General features: G+C 42.0%; 2 protein-coding genes across 3 annotated transcripts in view; one reads left to right on the forward strand and one right to left on the reverse strand.

Moving 5' to 3' along the window:
* SLC25A21 (solute carrier family 25 member 21) overlaps window positions 1–13,194 on the reverse strand; it is a 232,231-nt gene extending 219,037 nt beyond the window's left edge. The window contains exon 1 of the mRNA XM_058026627.1: window positions 13,112–13,194. Coding sequence (XP_057882610.1) covers window positions 13,112–13,178 — 67 coding nt within the window. The 5' untranslated portion in view covers window positions 13,179–13,194. The remainder of the gene's footprint in view (window positions 1–13,111) is intronic.
* A 2,159-nt stretch (window positions 13,195–15,353) lies between these two features.
* MIPOL1 (mirror-image polydactyly 1) overlaps window positions 15,354–16,282 on the forward strand; it is a 185,095-nt gene continuing 184,166 nt past the window's right edge. Inside the window, exon 1 of one of the 2 annotated variants that reach the window (XM_058026968.1) lies at window positions 15,354–15,418. The gene's annotated coding sequence lies outside the window, so the exon portion shown is untranslated. Of the gene's footprint in view, window positions 15,419–15,606; window positions 15,668–16,282 lie in introns of those variants that run through there. The other variant, XM_058026969.1, reaches the window with a different exon arrangement.

A 16,282-nucleotide genomic window follows, 5' to 3' on the forward strand; every position in this document is an offset into this window, starting at 1 on the left:
CATGATTAATGTACATTCATCTACTAGCAAAAAGACAGAATGAAAGCTCCTTTTCCAGGAACAGGATGAGATCTCCTTTCATTCCCATCGCAAAACATGATTTTTATACCACTGTTGACCCAATATCCACTTCTACATGAAAGAAGAGGCTTCAAATATTGCAATTTCAATTTTTCCCAGAAGAGGGCTACTCCAGTTCTAATGGAGCAGACCTCAATGAGATAACAGAAAAATGCTGCATGTGATGCCTAAACTTAAGAAGGTCTATTCTGCATAAAGTACTTTTCAGCTCTGGTGCCCACATCAGCCTTCCAAATCACAAATTACAGAAAATAATAAAAAATGCTGTCCCACAGAAACGTTCTCAAGATCTGCCAGAGGTTATGTTGCAGGCTGAGTGCTAAGCATCAGAATAGTATTTTTGTGCAACACTTACATTAGCCCACAAAGTATCCTGCCAGTGACAAGAATGCATCTCTTAGTACAATATTTCAGTTACAGTTAAAATGGCAGAAGTTCAGCAACTCAGTAACTTGCCTATTTAACTAAACACAACAAAAGACAGTATATATAAACTTTAAAAGACTGAAGATACTAATTTTTTCATCTGCAAATCAATACCTTCTCAATAGGTCAATATTGATAATTATGATGATGAAATATTGAGACTTTTCAAAATGTTGTTTACTATCACATAGTCACTTTTGTCATCCACACTATTAGGTGCTATTTTACATACACTATTTACTATTTACACTATTTTACTTGTTCAAAACCAGAAAGGAGTAAAAAGATTTGCAAGTGTTATGGTCTACAATGCAGTCTCCAACTGATGCTACATTTTAAAGTCTACCATAATCTTTACCAAGTTTTGAGGCAGCTATAAATGGCATGGTAAATTTGGTTTTGAAATCGATGAACTTTTAAAGAAATCTGTTTCCCATTTAGCTCTGCAACAAGACACAATATTTTCATTTGTAAACAGGCTGGTTTATAATCAAACATTTTCTGCTTTTGACAGTTGCCTGAAATAAAATCTACTGAACTCTAATAACTTACTTTAAAAATAAAGCAGTACCTTTTCAACATAAATCTTTCAATACTTTCTGCACTGCTCCACAATCTAACATATATGGAAAGATTTTAAGGAAAATTTAATCAAGTGTCCAAATATAACTTTACTTTAAACATTAGGTCATCTAAACATCTGTCTCCAATATATCCCTAGGGATTTAAATCAAAAGTCAGCTAAACATGTACAATCATTTTGAAAATAAATAACAGAACAAATTTAGTCTTGATTATGATTATCATGCTTTTTAAAAGGAAACATTTATTCTAATAAGAAAAGTCTGAACTAATTTAAACTTTATGGACATTAACTTAGAAGAGTTTCATACTCTAAATAAGACATTTCTTTCCATTTAGTTTAGTATCTAATAACATTCATGGGTTTATATCTGCAGAAATCCTACATGTTTTCTTCCTCCCATTTGGAAATGCCTAATCAATAAGCTTCATATCTCATCATATTAAAAAGTGAAATTTTATAGGAAGGAGAAAAGTTTGCTAAAAATCAACAGAAAAGATTGATTTGTTTTCTTTTTTGTCATCTGGGTTGGCCATCATCATATTTGACAATAAGGAACAGGATGCCAGTCAAAGCATATAGCATACTGATACTTATTTTCTTCACTGCTTGTGAAAAAAACACAATAAAGATTGTTTTAAGCAAGTACTGTCTCATTACCCAGTTAGCATTACAGTTTTGCCTTGTAAAAGTTTTACTAAGAGGTATAATGAATAAGTGGTAGCCACGTTTCCCTTGCTTAATGCAACAGCCCCAATGCCCTTCAGAATCCTAATCCCATTTAGGAGAGGAGAATTAAGCACTTGTCTGCAAACACAGTACTTTCTTAAAAGTCCTATTGCTTTGGCTCTGCAATAACCAGAGACTTAGAGAAGAATGAAGGGCAGAACTGTGAAGACTCTCAAAGCTCTCATATTCTTCCAGTAGTCTTGTACTCAGATTATTGCCCATTCCTCTACATAACTCTTCTTTTTGATGATGAACTGATCCAAGGATGAACTACTATAGTAACCCAGAGCCAAAAGAGGCTATCAAGAATCTGATGGCAGAAGCACCTAAAATGGGCACCAGACACAATGCTTTGAATGTGCTCCATGAACAAAGCAAGCACTCTTGCTTTACACACTATTATGCAATTCTGACAAAATTAAGGCGTACACACAAGATTGTGCTGCCACTGGTCAGCATCAATAGTAAGGCAATGTCTTGGAAAATAAATTCTTCTAAAAACCTACAAGCATCCTGACACTTTGTTTTGTACTTCTTGGCATAGGGTTATGTTATATACACCACCAGCATTGCAAACCTGCCTCTAGAGAACTTACATGTAACCAACCTAAAAAACCCCCGGTGTATCATCACAAATCTCAAGCATTCATAATTTCATGGCTCAGATCCAAAAATTCATCTAAAGATCAGGAGTACCATCTTTATAAAACATCTACAGTTCATAATTTTAAGCTTTAATGCCAAAACACTGAGGATAAGATTTGATTTTAAACTGAAATGATAATCCAACTTTCAAATTCAGAAATTAAACACATAGCTCCACAAGCTGGAAGAGACATCAAATACCACAGAATCCGTAATGAAGAATTAAATTTTTTTTCTGTGTCTCTGATTATGGGAGTTAGAACCATTTTTTTTTTCACCATGCCCTTCATGTTTTACCGAGTTCAGTATGTTATCTGGAGCCAGCTGAGAAAACAAAGTTGAGCAATATTTACTACACATTCAAAATATATACTAATTTTGAAAATCAACACTCTAACTAAATATTAAGAAGCAAGTGTTAGCAATAGAAAAATAAGTAAACCTTTACCCTGCTGCAAAGCCACTCAGAATTGGCTCTAAGAGGAAGTGAAATAAATAGCACAAAGAATTTTCCAAAACTGAAAGGGCTACTAAGACTCTCATTTGCTTTTGGGAGTGTTGCTCTTTAGGGTCACCAGCTACACATCTGCATACTTCAGTATAATAAAAGCAATAAAAAGTCCAGGAAACTAATATAACATACTGACCTGGGAAATGATTCATTGACTAGAGACTAAAAGATGACCCATAAACTGTGTTTACTGACAAAAATTGATGGATTGAAAATGATCCAGAGGGAAAACAAAAGCAGCTGTTAACAGTGTAGCTCAGTGATTGAAAAGCAGACCTAGAGGCCAATTACTCCTGTGTTTCCTTCCCCACTGTATGGGTGGGACTTCTCAACAACATTCACACTCTCGCAGTTATTTTCTCATCGGAAAACCACCAGTGTAGACAACTGAAATATGAATTACCTCTTTCACATGTTGGTGCAATGGTATCTAATTGCAGTGATTCTTCAGGGTAAGACATGCTGCAGAAAAATATGGCAGACACTTATCCTGTAACTACTCTACTTTCAACACACCTGAAACAGCTGACCTTGTAGTACAGATTTTCTGTAGAGAAAATACTATCTTAAGATGGCTGATATTTAACACTTTCTTGCACAAATAATAATTATTCATCAGAGAGTGAGAGTTTCATATTATAAAAACCAATATTAATTTACTTTACCAAACGACAGGACCAGTGTTATTTTCCACAGGCAGCAAATATCAATGAATCACCTCCAAGGGGAAAAAAATTAATTGTATGTTTTCAAATCCAGTTGAAGAAGAGCCCATTTAAGGCCTTTATAATCAAGACTGAGATACTTTAAAATACTTAGAGGCATGCCTATTATCCATTCATTGCAATACTGATTTTCAAAACTTCCAGGTTCTAGAAGCCACTAGAACTAGCCACATCACTATCTGAAAAGAGTTTTTTTCCCCCTTGTCTTTAGCCCTTTTAATTCATACCAACCCTAATCATAATACTTCAAGCAGTCTGAAAAGGTCAATATAATCATTTTTCAGAGAGAATTTCAGTCTCGCAAAGACAAGTTCCTCCAGTCTCGTGGGTATGATTTTGAGTGTCTCCCACCCTGCTAGCTTGAAATGCAAAAGCAGCAAGCATAAAGAAAGAATTTTTACATTTGTAAGTACATCCAAGGTAATGTCATAGAAACTAAGCTACAGTTAAAGGAAACTTTGTAATATCATCACTTAACAGGCAAAATTGCCAGATTTTATGCACAGAAATAACCAGAATCAGTTTTCATTTTCTCTTCTAGAACACTGCCACAGAAAACACATCTACTATTATCAAAAGTCATGCTTTGTTGCTATATGTTAGAATTATATTCTTACTGCCTAATAAACTTTTGTGTTACAACAATTTAACATGAATTTGAAGATGTACATAAGTCACTAAGCGCAACTGATGAAAAAATAAACAGTAACGAAAAATTGTTCTTTATGCCAATATAATCTTGGCTCAGAGAAACTGTAACAGCTTCAGAATTGCCTTTGCAGACAAAGCATTTTTTGCCTACAAATTTTACAACAGGCATGTTCCAGTATTAATTATTTTGACTGCCTACATGCTGTTATATGTATAACACATTGTTCCACAATATTATTTAACTTTAAAATCTGACAATGAAATTTTATAGCTTATTTTGAAGAAGTGTGTATGTTTAAGCTTTTACGCTTTGCTGTAGGTCTCATGCCGGCAAATATTTGAAGGAAGTTAACAGAGACTTACAGCAGTATGTATGTAACACAGCAGTCTTTACTTTGCTTATAGATTGGCATTGAGAGCTTGATGACATTTCTGCAATATTGCATAAAATCTATGCTAATATTAAAATAATCAAGACTTAAATTTCTCACTGTGGAAATCAGTAGCTATTTGCATATTGATTATACTGGGACACGAATTTAGCCCAACTTTTTTATTTATATATGGTATCATAGCATTACAAACATCTATTGACCTTTACCAGCCAATATATCACCACTTGACACATCATCACTTACAATTCTTGTGCTTAATTTAGTGACAGTGAAATTCAGTGCCACTGGCTGTGCAGTACACATACGGAATCAGCATTTATTGATCATTATTTATTTGACATCTTTAAGCTTTTATTTTGCATATTATAATTGAAAATTACATATGCTTATCTTCTTATCAGCAACAGCTTCAACATACATTTTTATCGCTCTGCCACCGGTAGGGGAAAAAAAACAAAAAAAAAAAAAACCAAAAAAAACCAACAACAAACCCCCCCCCCCCCCCCCCAAACATTAGCATCTCATTGTAGTATTGCACTGCCATCTTGTGGGCAGTAGATCGAATGAGTGCAAATAACTTCATTACTCTTTTTCTGGGTGCGAAGTTGGTCGTTTTGAGAGGTTTGGGTTTTTGTGGAGGGCGGGAGATAAGGGGAGAGGTTTTTGAGAAAAAACTTGTTACTCTAAAAACAACAGGAAATTGATAACCCTTCTTAACACCTTCAGGCTTACCACTGGATAGAATAAGTGCCTTATTACACCCATAGAGGATTCTGTGCACAAAATGTTTTATCCCCATTGGCTAACACACCAGGCTAAATAAAGCAAACTTCTCACTTTTACCAGGGTATCCTATTTGGAACAAAGACACACTTGGAATTACGAGGTTGCTGCAGGATTCTCAAACCAAGTGAGTACCAGAGCAAGTCTGAAATTTAATCCCCAGGTTCAACATGCAGTTTGGTATGAGCTGCATCTGAGTCCATCAACCAAAAAATTCTTCTTTTCAGAGTCCCAGCTTCTACAGAAACATACTACAGGAGTCATAACGTGTTAGAAATTACAAAAAATTCTTAGTTTGTTTCTGTCACTGTTACATAAACATGCAAAATTTACTTCATATCCTAACCCCTCATCTAAAAGCTATTACATTTAAAAAAATCCCTAAACATAGCTTGAAACACATTTAAGAGCTCCAAATAGCTGTTCATGAGTTGCCAGTACACTGCAATGACTCAATCAAACAAGATCAGTTCACTCTAAACACTCTCTGGACAGAGTTGAGGTCAACGACTGAGTCTAAGGGGAGGCCAGTGATGTGTGGCATCCCTCAGGGCTCTGTCTTGGGACCAGTGCTCTTCAGTGTCTTCATCACTGACAGACATTGAGACATCCCAAATATGCAGATGACATGAAGCTTAGTGGTGCAGTTCACACAACAGAGGGACATGAACCCATCCAGGATCCTGGAAAAACTTGATAAGGGGGCCTACAAATACCTTATATGAAGTTCAAGAAATCCAAGTTCAAAGTGCTGCACCTGGGTGAGGAAAGGAGCAACATGAGTAGATGCTGAGACAAGAAGTCATTGAGAACATCCTTGCAGAGAAGGACTAGGCGATTCTTGTGGATGAAAAGCTGGACATGAATCAGCAATGTGCACTCACAATCCAGAAGGCCAACCTTAACCTGGGCTGCATCAAGAGCAGTGGGAGAAGGCCAGGGGAGCTGATTCTGCACCTCTGCTCTTGTGAGACCTCACCTGTAATGCTGCATCCAGATCTGGAGTCTTCAGCACAAGAATGACATGGACTTGTAGGGCAGGCATAGAGGAGGCCACAAAGATGATAGTGAGTGAAATATCTCCCCTACAAAGACAGGCTGGGAGAGCTGGAGTTGTTGAGCATGAAGAAGAGAAAGCTCCAGGGAGACCTTGCTGTGGCCTGCCAGTACCATTTATGAGTGACTTATAAAAAGGAGGGAGAGGAACTTTTTATATGGACAGATAGTGACAAGACAAGGGGCAATGGCTTTAAACTGAAAGAGGGAAGCTTTTGATTAAATGTTATGAAGAAATTCTTTACTCAGAGGGTACTGAAGTGTTAGAGCAGGTTGCTCAGAGAGGTTGTGGATGCCCCACTCCTGGAACTGTTCAAGGCCAGGTGGGATAGGGCCCTGAGAGACCTAATCTAGTGAGTGGCATCTCTCTCTATGGCAGGAACTAAATGATCTGTAAGGTCCTTTTCAATCCAAACCACTCTACAATTCCATGATTCTGCACTGCAATTTTCATTTGCTCCTTTTAAAATAAAGCTACATTGCAAGGGTATTGCTTCTTCAAATTACTTAACTGTCTGAAAATTTAGAGGAGTTTTGCTAGCTGCCAGCTTTGCATATTTAGCAAAATGTATGAAAGCTCATGAGGATTTCATTAGTTTCCACTAAAATTAAACAAGGTTTTCTGTGGCAACCCAATAACATTTAATTCAGTTAGAAGTATACAAAGCAAACAGTCCAGTCTCTTTCAGATTCAGATATTTTTAGAATTATCAGCTGGTAGAACAGGGGAGACTCAGAGACTGAAAAATGCTACAGAATTAAAGTTTGAAATGCTATAGTATGTGGGGAAAGTACACTAAAAATTTTCCACTGGGAATGGTTTACAAGGTAACTTCAGCTGGTTCACTCCATGGCATTCTGCATACCCTCAGCTGCTGTCACTGCTCTGGTCTGCAGCACGCAGCTGTATTCTACCATATTGAAAAATGTCACATTGCATGGTTTTGAATTGGAGACCAAAGGCAACAATTCAACTATACTGGCTTCAAAATCAGCATCCCTGGAGCTTCCCTGATGGCTCTTCCTTATTTCCAGCGACCCACTGAAGTCAAACTGTCCTGATTACTATACTCCCTCTTTGAACTGTATAATGATGAAAGCAGTAGGGGCTACATAGACCTTGCACAGGTACTTCACGTTTTCTTTTCAGCAGGTTTCATAAAACACAGAGTGCATGGATGGTTGTCTGAGCAGAAATAGATAGAAATCTTTCCAAGTCCTAAGTTCCCAACTGCTCCTATGTCCTCCCAATTTCTACAAGATACTGGAGGAGGTTCAGGATATCTGATATCTCAGCTTACATGCACTTAACCTTATTTTGGTCTTCTCTTACCCAAATTTCTCTTCACCATATTGCCAACCAAGCAACTCCCATCCAAATCTCCAAGTCCAACACCAGGGTGGCACGCTATTAATTTCTCAGACTAGCAGAGAAAACTGGCTTAATTGGTTGCTTCTAGTGCATTCCTTTGGAGCACTTTAACTTGTAGAATACTTCCTTGAAATTATTACTTTTCGACTGCTTCCCATCCTTAGCTTTTTAATTTAAAGAGTTTGCAAACATCTGAAATACCAAATCAAGGCAGTGAAAGACACCAAGCATGAACTGTGGCCTCAGATAATATTTCAGCCTTAAGTGACTTCAGAGAAATGGAAAAAGGAAGGTTCAAGTACATTAAAATTTTATGGTTTCAAGTCAAGAAAGTTACAAGGTGTAGCTAAGTACTTAGCTAGATGAAATTACCTCTGAGCATTAACCAATTATTTTAGTAACATGTGAATGCCCATTGCATGGCTTAAAAGGAAGAAAAAAGCACCCAGGAAAACACAGAATACTCCTCCTAACTTTAACTCCCAGAAAACTGTCATAAAAATACAAACAAGCAAGGGGAAGGACAATAATTAGACAATTTTCCTGCAGTTTCAAGTGCTCCCGGTACATCTATCACACTCCCTCTCCCATTCATAGGGACAAAGTAACCGAAGGTGTTTCACTGATTATGCAAGCTAGTGTGCCTTGTAATGGTTTTTGTCTGCCTAATGCCTCATGCAACAGGAAGACCAAACACTGGTTTTAATACTGTATCTGCATTTGACAGTCTTTGTTTGACAAGTGGCTTTCCTGCCTGTAGATCTGGTTCAAAGAAGTTGCTGCTATCCAGGTTAATCAACTTTGCCTACTCCTGAAATAAAACACCTCTCAAGAGAAAAGATTTGGACTTTCAAAGGAGCTTAAGAAAATTAGACTCCCAAATCCTATTAGGTTTCAATGCAGCTGGAAACCTAACTCTTCAAAAAAGAATTTTAAAAAATATTAAAAAATTGAAGCCGAGAAGTACAGAGAGGCTGAAACCCTGCTGTTTCATGAAAACATGAAGAATAGGGGGGAAAAAAGATCAGCCTGAATTATCCCTATGAAGTAACAGTTTTGTTTTAAAGCTCATTTTGTTCTGACTTTTCCATATTAATTTTACAGTAATTAATTTTGCAGTTCATGTTCATTTATTAAATGGAATTAGGCAAAGAGACACACCTAATTTTCAGCAGAAAAGTACTTAAAGATTGGTTAAACATTACAGATCTGAAAAACAAGTCATCTAGTTATCACTTGCTAAATATATGAAATAAATTATTTAAATTTTTAACTTCAAAATTTAAAATGTTTATAGGTTATTTGTACATGTATGGAAGAAAGAGAGGCTATCATACAACTAAATATAATTACATTTTATTTATGTCACGTGCAGTTTTAGCCAATTGTTTCCATCTGCGGTGTTTTGTTATTAAAAAAACAAGAACACGCCTATATCAAACAGAAGCATCCTAAAACCTTCAGGCTAACCATATGGAGCCACCAGCCTTCACTGTGCCATTGGTATCTGTGCAATTGTTTATGACATTTGCACTTCATCATTCAAACTGGCTCAACACCCTGTTACGAGTATGTCTTGACAAATTAATCTGGGTATCACATAACATACTTTGCACTAGTCAGTTCCTCTGTATGAGGAAATATCCATTGACTTTATATGCAACACTATTGTTTTAATTTCTGCCTTTTCCATACAGGCAGGCAAAACAAGGATTTTTTTGATCTTTGTATTTTAGAGAAACAATTCTTCTTGTGACTTGAACCCTGTACTGACTGAGCCCCTCAAATAACATTTTGAAGAATTGATATAAATCTAAGGAAATCAGAAGCTCACAAGTTGCTCTTTTCACAATGATCCTTACAGTTTAGAGTTGATTTTCTGTTTAATTTTTTTGCTATAAATTCCACACATGCTTTAGCTTACTAATTAACCACTGGAGAAAAGAAACATGCCTGCAGTTCCCTGTACTAGAATGGCGTGAACTCACTAATGAAGTGTCCCAATTAGGTTTCAATCAAAGTCCTTTTCCTCACTATTGTCATACACCCAGGCAAGCAAACAAAACCAAGTATTTTGAATTATGCTATTAACCTTCATTGAGGAATCTGAAAGATGGGAGTAAACAATGCTGGCAGAAGTAACATAAGCCAAGACTGTGTAAGACTTTGTTCGTATTTAAAATTTCATTCACTCTCAGGAAGCAGAGCCTTCCATTTCACATGAAGTCAGATTAAAGCCACATGAAAGCAGACACACCCCTTGACACAGACAAAGTATGCATGAGATCTGTCATGCCTGACTTTTACAGTTCAGTTACAGCAGAGAGCTGTTCAAGTTTAACTTAGCAATGCCTCTGACAGACAACAGTATGCTGATATATTTTCTCTTAAAACACTGAACACTTTCCTTTCTCTTTCTTCCAGCATGCCAGTATCTTCCATTTTATCAGTCCTGTAGACTAGGGGTCATGCTTGATTTCTTTCTTTTTCTTCCCCTGTCTTAATAAGTCCATGAACAAGTCCTGTCATCTCCCACAAAGCATGAAAAAATCCCTTTCTTTCCATTCTGCCAGCTTCGGTTTATCTCTAATAATTTTCCACTCAACCTAGCAGAATTACTTCTTATCAGATCCTTTTGCATCAGACATCCAGATACTAAATAACCTCTCATTTTACTTATGCAGGCAATATTTCTGACCCTTCAATTACACCTACTGGGCTGTGCCATTCATTCCCAACAACCTCAGCACTTTCCTACCATTGCTTTGACAGAGTCCAACTCATCTTTCCTAGAAACCAGTTTAACTAAGACTAATTTATGTCTGGTTTGGGGTGGGGTTTTTGAGGGATTTTGTTTTGTTGGGTTTTTTTGGTTTTGTTTGGGTTTTTGGTATGTTTTCTTTTTGGTTGGTTGGTTGGTTTTTTTTCTAAATACCAGGCTGCGGTACAGACAGCAAAGTCACTCTAGGATGTCTGTGGCATTCACTTGAGGCCAGGAAACAGAAAAAAACACCTACAAGAGTCCTATGTCCTCCTGCAGAGACAGTCAAAAGCAATATAGCATGGTCAAAATAACATTGGGAAACTAAGGTCAGGAAACAAACTCAATCCTTTTCTCCTTGCTTGCACCTTTTCTATGCTGTATCTACACTTGCCTAAGAAATTTAATCTTTAGTATGAAGACTTCCAAACTCCAGCCTTCACCTTTTACTTTCTCTATAAATTAGCAGGAAAAAAACACCACTGACTTTTAAGCATCTGTCAAGCAAGTTTTCAAGTTTCAGCCATTTCCCTCTAACATACTTTATAGCTCCCATCTGAAGCACACATCTCAAAATCACCTGGTACAATTTTAGTGTTGCTCAGACTTAGATAATAAATCATTACTGGTTTATTTCAAAACCAATTAATAGAAATTTCTGTACAAATTTAAGGCAAGTGATGCAGCTAAGGAACTTGCCTGCCTGACAGGAGATTAAGCAAAAGGTTGCAAGCATCCTTAACATTATGTTGCTGGACTAGACACAACAGGCCTCTCACACTGTACTTTTTTTTTAAAGTGTTGCATGCAGATCAATAGTCTCCTTGAAAACTCTCTCACACTAATACTCATGTCTACCAGATTACCAAATATTTTTCATTTATCTAAATGGGAATTTTCTTTCTGTGGTGTTAGACAATCTCTTCTACAAAGAGAACCTGTAACAAAAAAAGGCTCCTGCCAGAGGATGGTAACACAGTGCATTGGATCAATCTGAATCACTAAGGCACAGGACAACTGCTAAAGAAGATAAATCTGTCATCTTGCAAAACATCTGGTGGCAAAACACCTCAGTATCCCTTCATGTATGAAGAGTTTTCAACAGTCTAGGACAGATTAAACCTTTCCATTCTCTGCTACAGGAAGATAGGGGTGGTACCAAGCAGAATCCAAAAAACCTTTAGAATTTCAAAGGCTGCAGAAAAGCTACATAAACAGTCATACAATTCACTGGAAGGGTGGGGACACCAGACTTCTCCACTTCTGCTATGACATCTCACTGTCAAAGAAGGCGGCTGAAAACAAAGGGCATACAGAGCCACTAGCATGAAATCAAACTGCACAAATGTGTGTTGGTGGTAGGAATGCACAGAAGTGGATTTAGAAGTACAAGGGGAATTAGAGGGAATGGAAGACAAGGTCACATGTAATGTCATGGCTACACAGCTGTCAATCACAAGAGAATTTTTCTTGTGCACATTACACTGAAGCATAAGACACAGCAATACCACCACGTAGCTCTTCTCTTTCATGTAAAATATACAAATAACATTTAGACCTCAGAAGAGACTCTAAGGAACACTTAAAAACACACTACATAGTTGAAATATTAACAGGATTTACATACACAGACTGAAAGAGCAGGATATTGTGTTAAAATCCCCTACACTGCAGGCTGATTTAAATGTTTCAGTTTCACTGGGATTTTAGGTAAGAAACCTGAAGAAATTGACCAGCAACGCTTTCATTGCTAAACAGACGTGTACGATTTTGACATTTGTAGTTTGCAGTACAAACACACTACAAATTAATGAGTAATGTCGACATTCCTAAAAGTATTTCAAAAACCACACAGAAACGCATTTCCACTGTAGCCCTGCATTGGTTTCTCTGTAACTCAGCGACGAGGAGCGTCACGGGGAAGGAGTCTGAGCAGGGCAACTACGTTTTCTGTCCCGTATCCCGGCGCTGGAGGCGGATCCCGGCCGTGGACTCCCCCGAGGCGGCTCCAGCCCTTCGGGCGGGCTGCGCCGCAGGACACCGGGGCTGCTGCCGTTGAAGGGGCCCGCCCGCCGCTCTTATCGCCCGAGGGGCTGCAGGGCGTGTGTGGCGCAGATACACCGCGGAACCCGGGAGCGCCCCTTCACCCCCCTGCCCCGCCGGCGGGCCGAGCACCGTTACAGGACTTGCTCCGGGACCCCCGGGCTCGGGTCGCCTCCGGAGCCCGCCGGCACCGCCCGGTGGGGGAGGAGCCGCCGCTGAGCCGGTTCGTTCCCCGCCGCCCGAGCGGCGCGGACAGGGGGAGGCGGCGCGGCCGCCTGCGCCTCAAGTTGGCGGAGCGCCGGCGGGGGACGGGCAGACCCTTCCCGCCCACGAGGAACGCGCGCACTCACCCGCCGAGCCTCCGGCGACGACTTGGTGAGAGGCCTCCTGCAGAAAGCCCCGGGGCTGCCGAGCCATCCTTGCCCGCGCTGCGGCGGCGACGAGAGGGAGCTGGCGCCTGGAGAGCGGCTGGGAGCCGGGGCCGAGTCCGCGCGGGGCGGGTGGGGAAGAGCCTGAGGGGCCGCGGTTATCTGCGGGCGGCAGGGGGAGCCGCGAACGCCGGGGGCGGGGGCGCCGGGCGCGGCCCCGCGGCGGCCTCTGGCAGCCGGCCCCGGGCAGAGGGCGGCCCCGGGCACCGCACGGGCGCGCAGCTACGGGCGATCGCTTCTAGCCGGAAAGCGGCAGCCTCTCTCTCTATTAGGGCAGAGCCGGGACGGCCGGCGCTGCGATCGCCCAGGCCGGGGCGGGGAGCGAGGCTGTGGCACTGTCAGCGGGTCGGCGGGGAACGGCAGCCGATCGCCTGCTCGGGCTCGGGTCGTACGCTGCCGCCTCGGGCTGGTGTATACAGCGCACATCCTGCTCCCCACCGCTGCTGGGACCCAGCTAACAGCGCACATCCTCTGCTCCTCAACGTCTGGGAAGGGTCGCTGGTGCCGCTGGGCTCACAGACTGTCTTTTGAAGCCTACTGTGCTTTAAAAACCTTAGTCTGAAGGTTGGTTCCATCTCTTTGATGTTCAAAGGATACGGGTATGTTGTCACTTAGAGAGTAATTATTACAGGTTACACGGACCTGTGGGCCCATCTTAGTAATCAAAAGGGTGACAGGGCACGGGCTGGAAGGGGTGGGACACAGTCAGCGCCATTGCGGTCAGCCCTGCTTTCGGCAAGGCCAGTTTCTGCTTTTCCAGAAGATGCCCCAGTACAACGTGGGGGCAGCATGGGCTCGTCCTAGAGGCAGCACCATTGATGGGCAAGACAGTTCAGAGTATCAGAGATACATTAGTTTGCTGAGTGCCTGCGCGTGTTTTGTGATAGTTTAGCCACAAATGTTGCTAACTGACTAGAGCTTCCAGACTTGAAAGGAAATGTAGCTTTTTGTAACGTAGAACAAAGGTTAGAGGAAAACAACGGGTTTATTGCTACTGAAAAGGATGGGAACATAGGAAATATACAGAGAAGTGTTAATAAAATGTTAAAAGACCGAGACCCTAATTGCAAAAAGGAATAATAGTCAGGAATAGTATTCAGCTATATCACTTGAATGCATCAGCAAATAAACAATAACATGAATTTTTGATCTATATAGGAGCTGAGTGCAGCTTGCTGTGGGAATACAGAATAACTCCCTTAAATTAATAAAACTTGAATGTGCTGACCTTTAAGTAATTAAAATCTTAACTTCAATGTTTCATTAGCATTTGTGTTAGTTCCCTTGGTTTGGCTCCTTGATAATGCTGCTCAATAAATACTCCTGGATGATCAAGTCTCCAGTGTTCCCTATCATCAAAATGCAGATGCTGAAGCATCACCACTTTTTTGTTCCAGAGATATAGGTCTCCCTGTGCAATGTTCTTTTGGGTACAAATAGCAAATCTAGTAGTAAGGTGGACTTTGCTACAGTATTTCGTCAGCAAAGAGAGTTTGGAGTTCGTCAGAGTGCAGAAACTGGTCAGATAAATTTGTTTTCTGCACGTGTCCCTGCATCAAAGAGAATAACGGTCAGAGTGCATGTAAATTACATAGATGTTCACACAGTAGCAAAACACCTGCTCCTTAAAAAAACAAGCAACCTCTGCTATTGTTAGGAAACTATTAAGGTTGTTTCACAGTATTCAAACTCCAAATCTATGCCCCCTAATTCAATTCCACAACTGGAAGTCTCTTTGGCACATCTCCCTTATTTTCCATCCACCCCTCTCTCCTCCTCCGCAAAGGGCAACCTTCCCACTGCGCAGGTTTCCTAGAGCACTTCTAGGCTTAATCCTATTTCCACATGGCCTCTTCCGAAACCATGAGCACCACTCCATTCTCTTCCTCGATATCCCTGGCAGGATCTGTCACTCCATTTGTGGTTACTGCGTCCCTTAGTGGGAAGGTCCGTGCATCCTGGGCAGCCCGCCAGCGCTAACAGCCGAGAAGGGACCCGCAGCTGGCTGTGCGGGGGCAGGTCGGGCCTGAGAGACCCCCGGGCAGCGCCGCTCCCGCCGCTCCCGCCCGCAGGGCGGCGCCACCGCCGCGCCCCGGCCCCGCCGCCTCGCCCCGCCCCCGGGCCGCGGCCCCGCCGCCGCGCGCTCCCGAGGGCGGCGGGCGCGCGCGCCCCTCCCCCCGCCCGCCCGCGGCTTTGTTGCGGAGGCGGCGGCGGGGCCGGAGCGCGCAGGTAACGGGGCGGCGGGGCCGGGTCGGGGCCGCCCCGCGGTGCTGGGCTTGGAACTCGGCCCATGCTCTGCGGCGGGGCTCGGCGGCGGCGGCGCGTCCCGCCGAGGCGGCGTTAGGTCGGGCCGCTCTGACCCAGCGCCTCCCCGCGGGCGAGCGGCCCTGCCCGGCCTCCTCCGCCCCCGGGACCGAGGCATCGCCGGGCCCTTGCGCCACTGACCGGCTGCGTGTGCCGTGGCAGCCCCTTGGCTGGGTTAGTGTTACCTCGCCATGGCCGCCGGGCGACCCGGCTTGCCCGACTTAGCGCCCGCTCCGCGGCCGGAGATGGGGGGCAGCAAGTTTGCCGTGCGGGATGCGCGGTTTGGGGTCCCGGAGGCGGCGGCTCTGCGGGAAGGGAAGGGAAGGGACGGACGGGCTGCCGCATCCCGGGAGGGGGACAGCGCTGAGAAGGGGGCCGGGACAGTCCGAGATGGAACCTGCCCCGAACAAATTCAGGGGGTCGGTGCTGGATCTTTAGTGTCAGATGAGAACAAACTGTGGAAGATGCTCACCGCTGTAGTAATGCATTAAAAAAAAAAAAAAAAAAAAAAAAAAAAAAAAAAAAAAAACCGCACCAAAAGAACTTTTCAAAATAAAGTTTGTGCTTTTTTTTCTTTTAATATTTATGACTTAAAGTTGCTTAGGAAATCCCAATGAGCTGTATACCTCAGCTCTTGTTGTAATTCGTGCTAATCGGAGTTCTTGATGATGATGTGAGGGTCTATTTCTTCTGAGGAAGAAGGCTATGGTTTCTTAGTGTGAAGAGTTGGGGAGAAAAACATTCAGTAAATGTACCCAAAGGACTGTTCTAGGTACAACTTCAGGGGGT

This window comes from Melospiza georgiana, chromosome 6 (genome assembly GCF_028018845.1).
Source record: "Melospiza georgiana isolate bMelGeo1 chromosome 6, bMelGeo1.pri, whole genome shotgun sequence".
In the NCBI taxonomy this organism is placed as follows: Eukaryota; Metazoa; Chordata; class Aves; order Passeriformes; family Passerellidae; genus Melospiza; species Melospiza georgiana.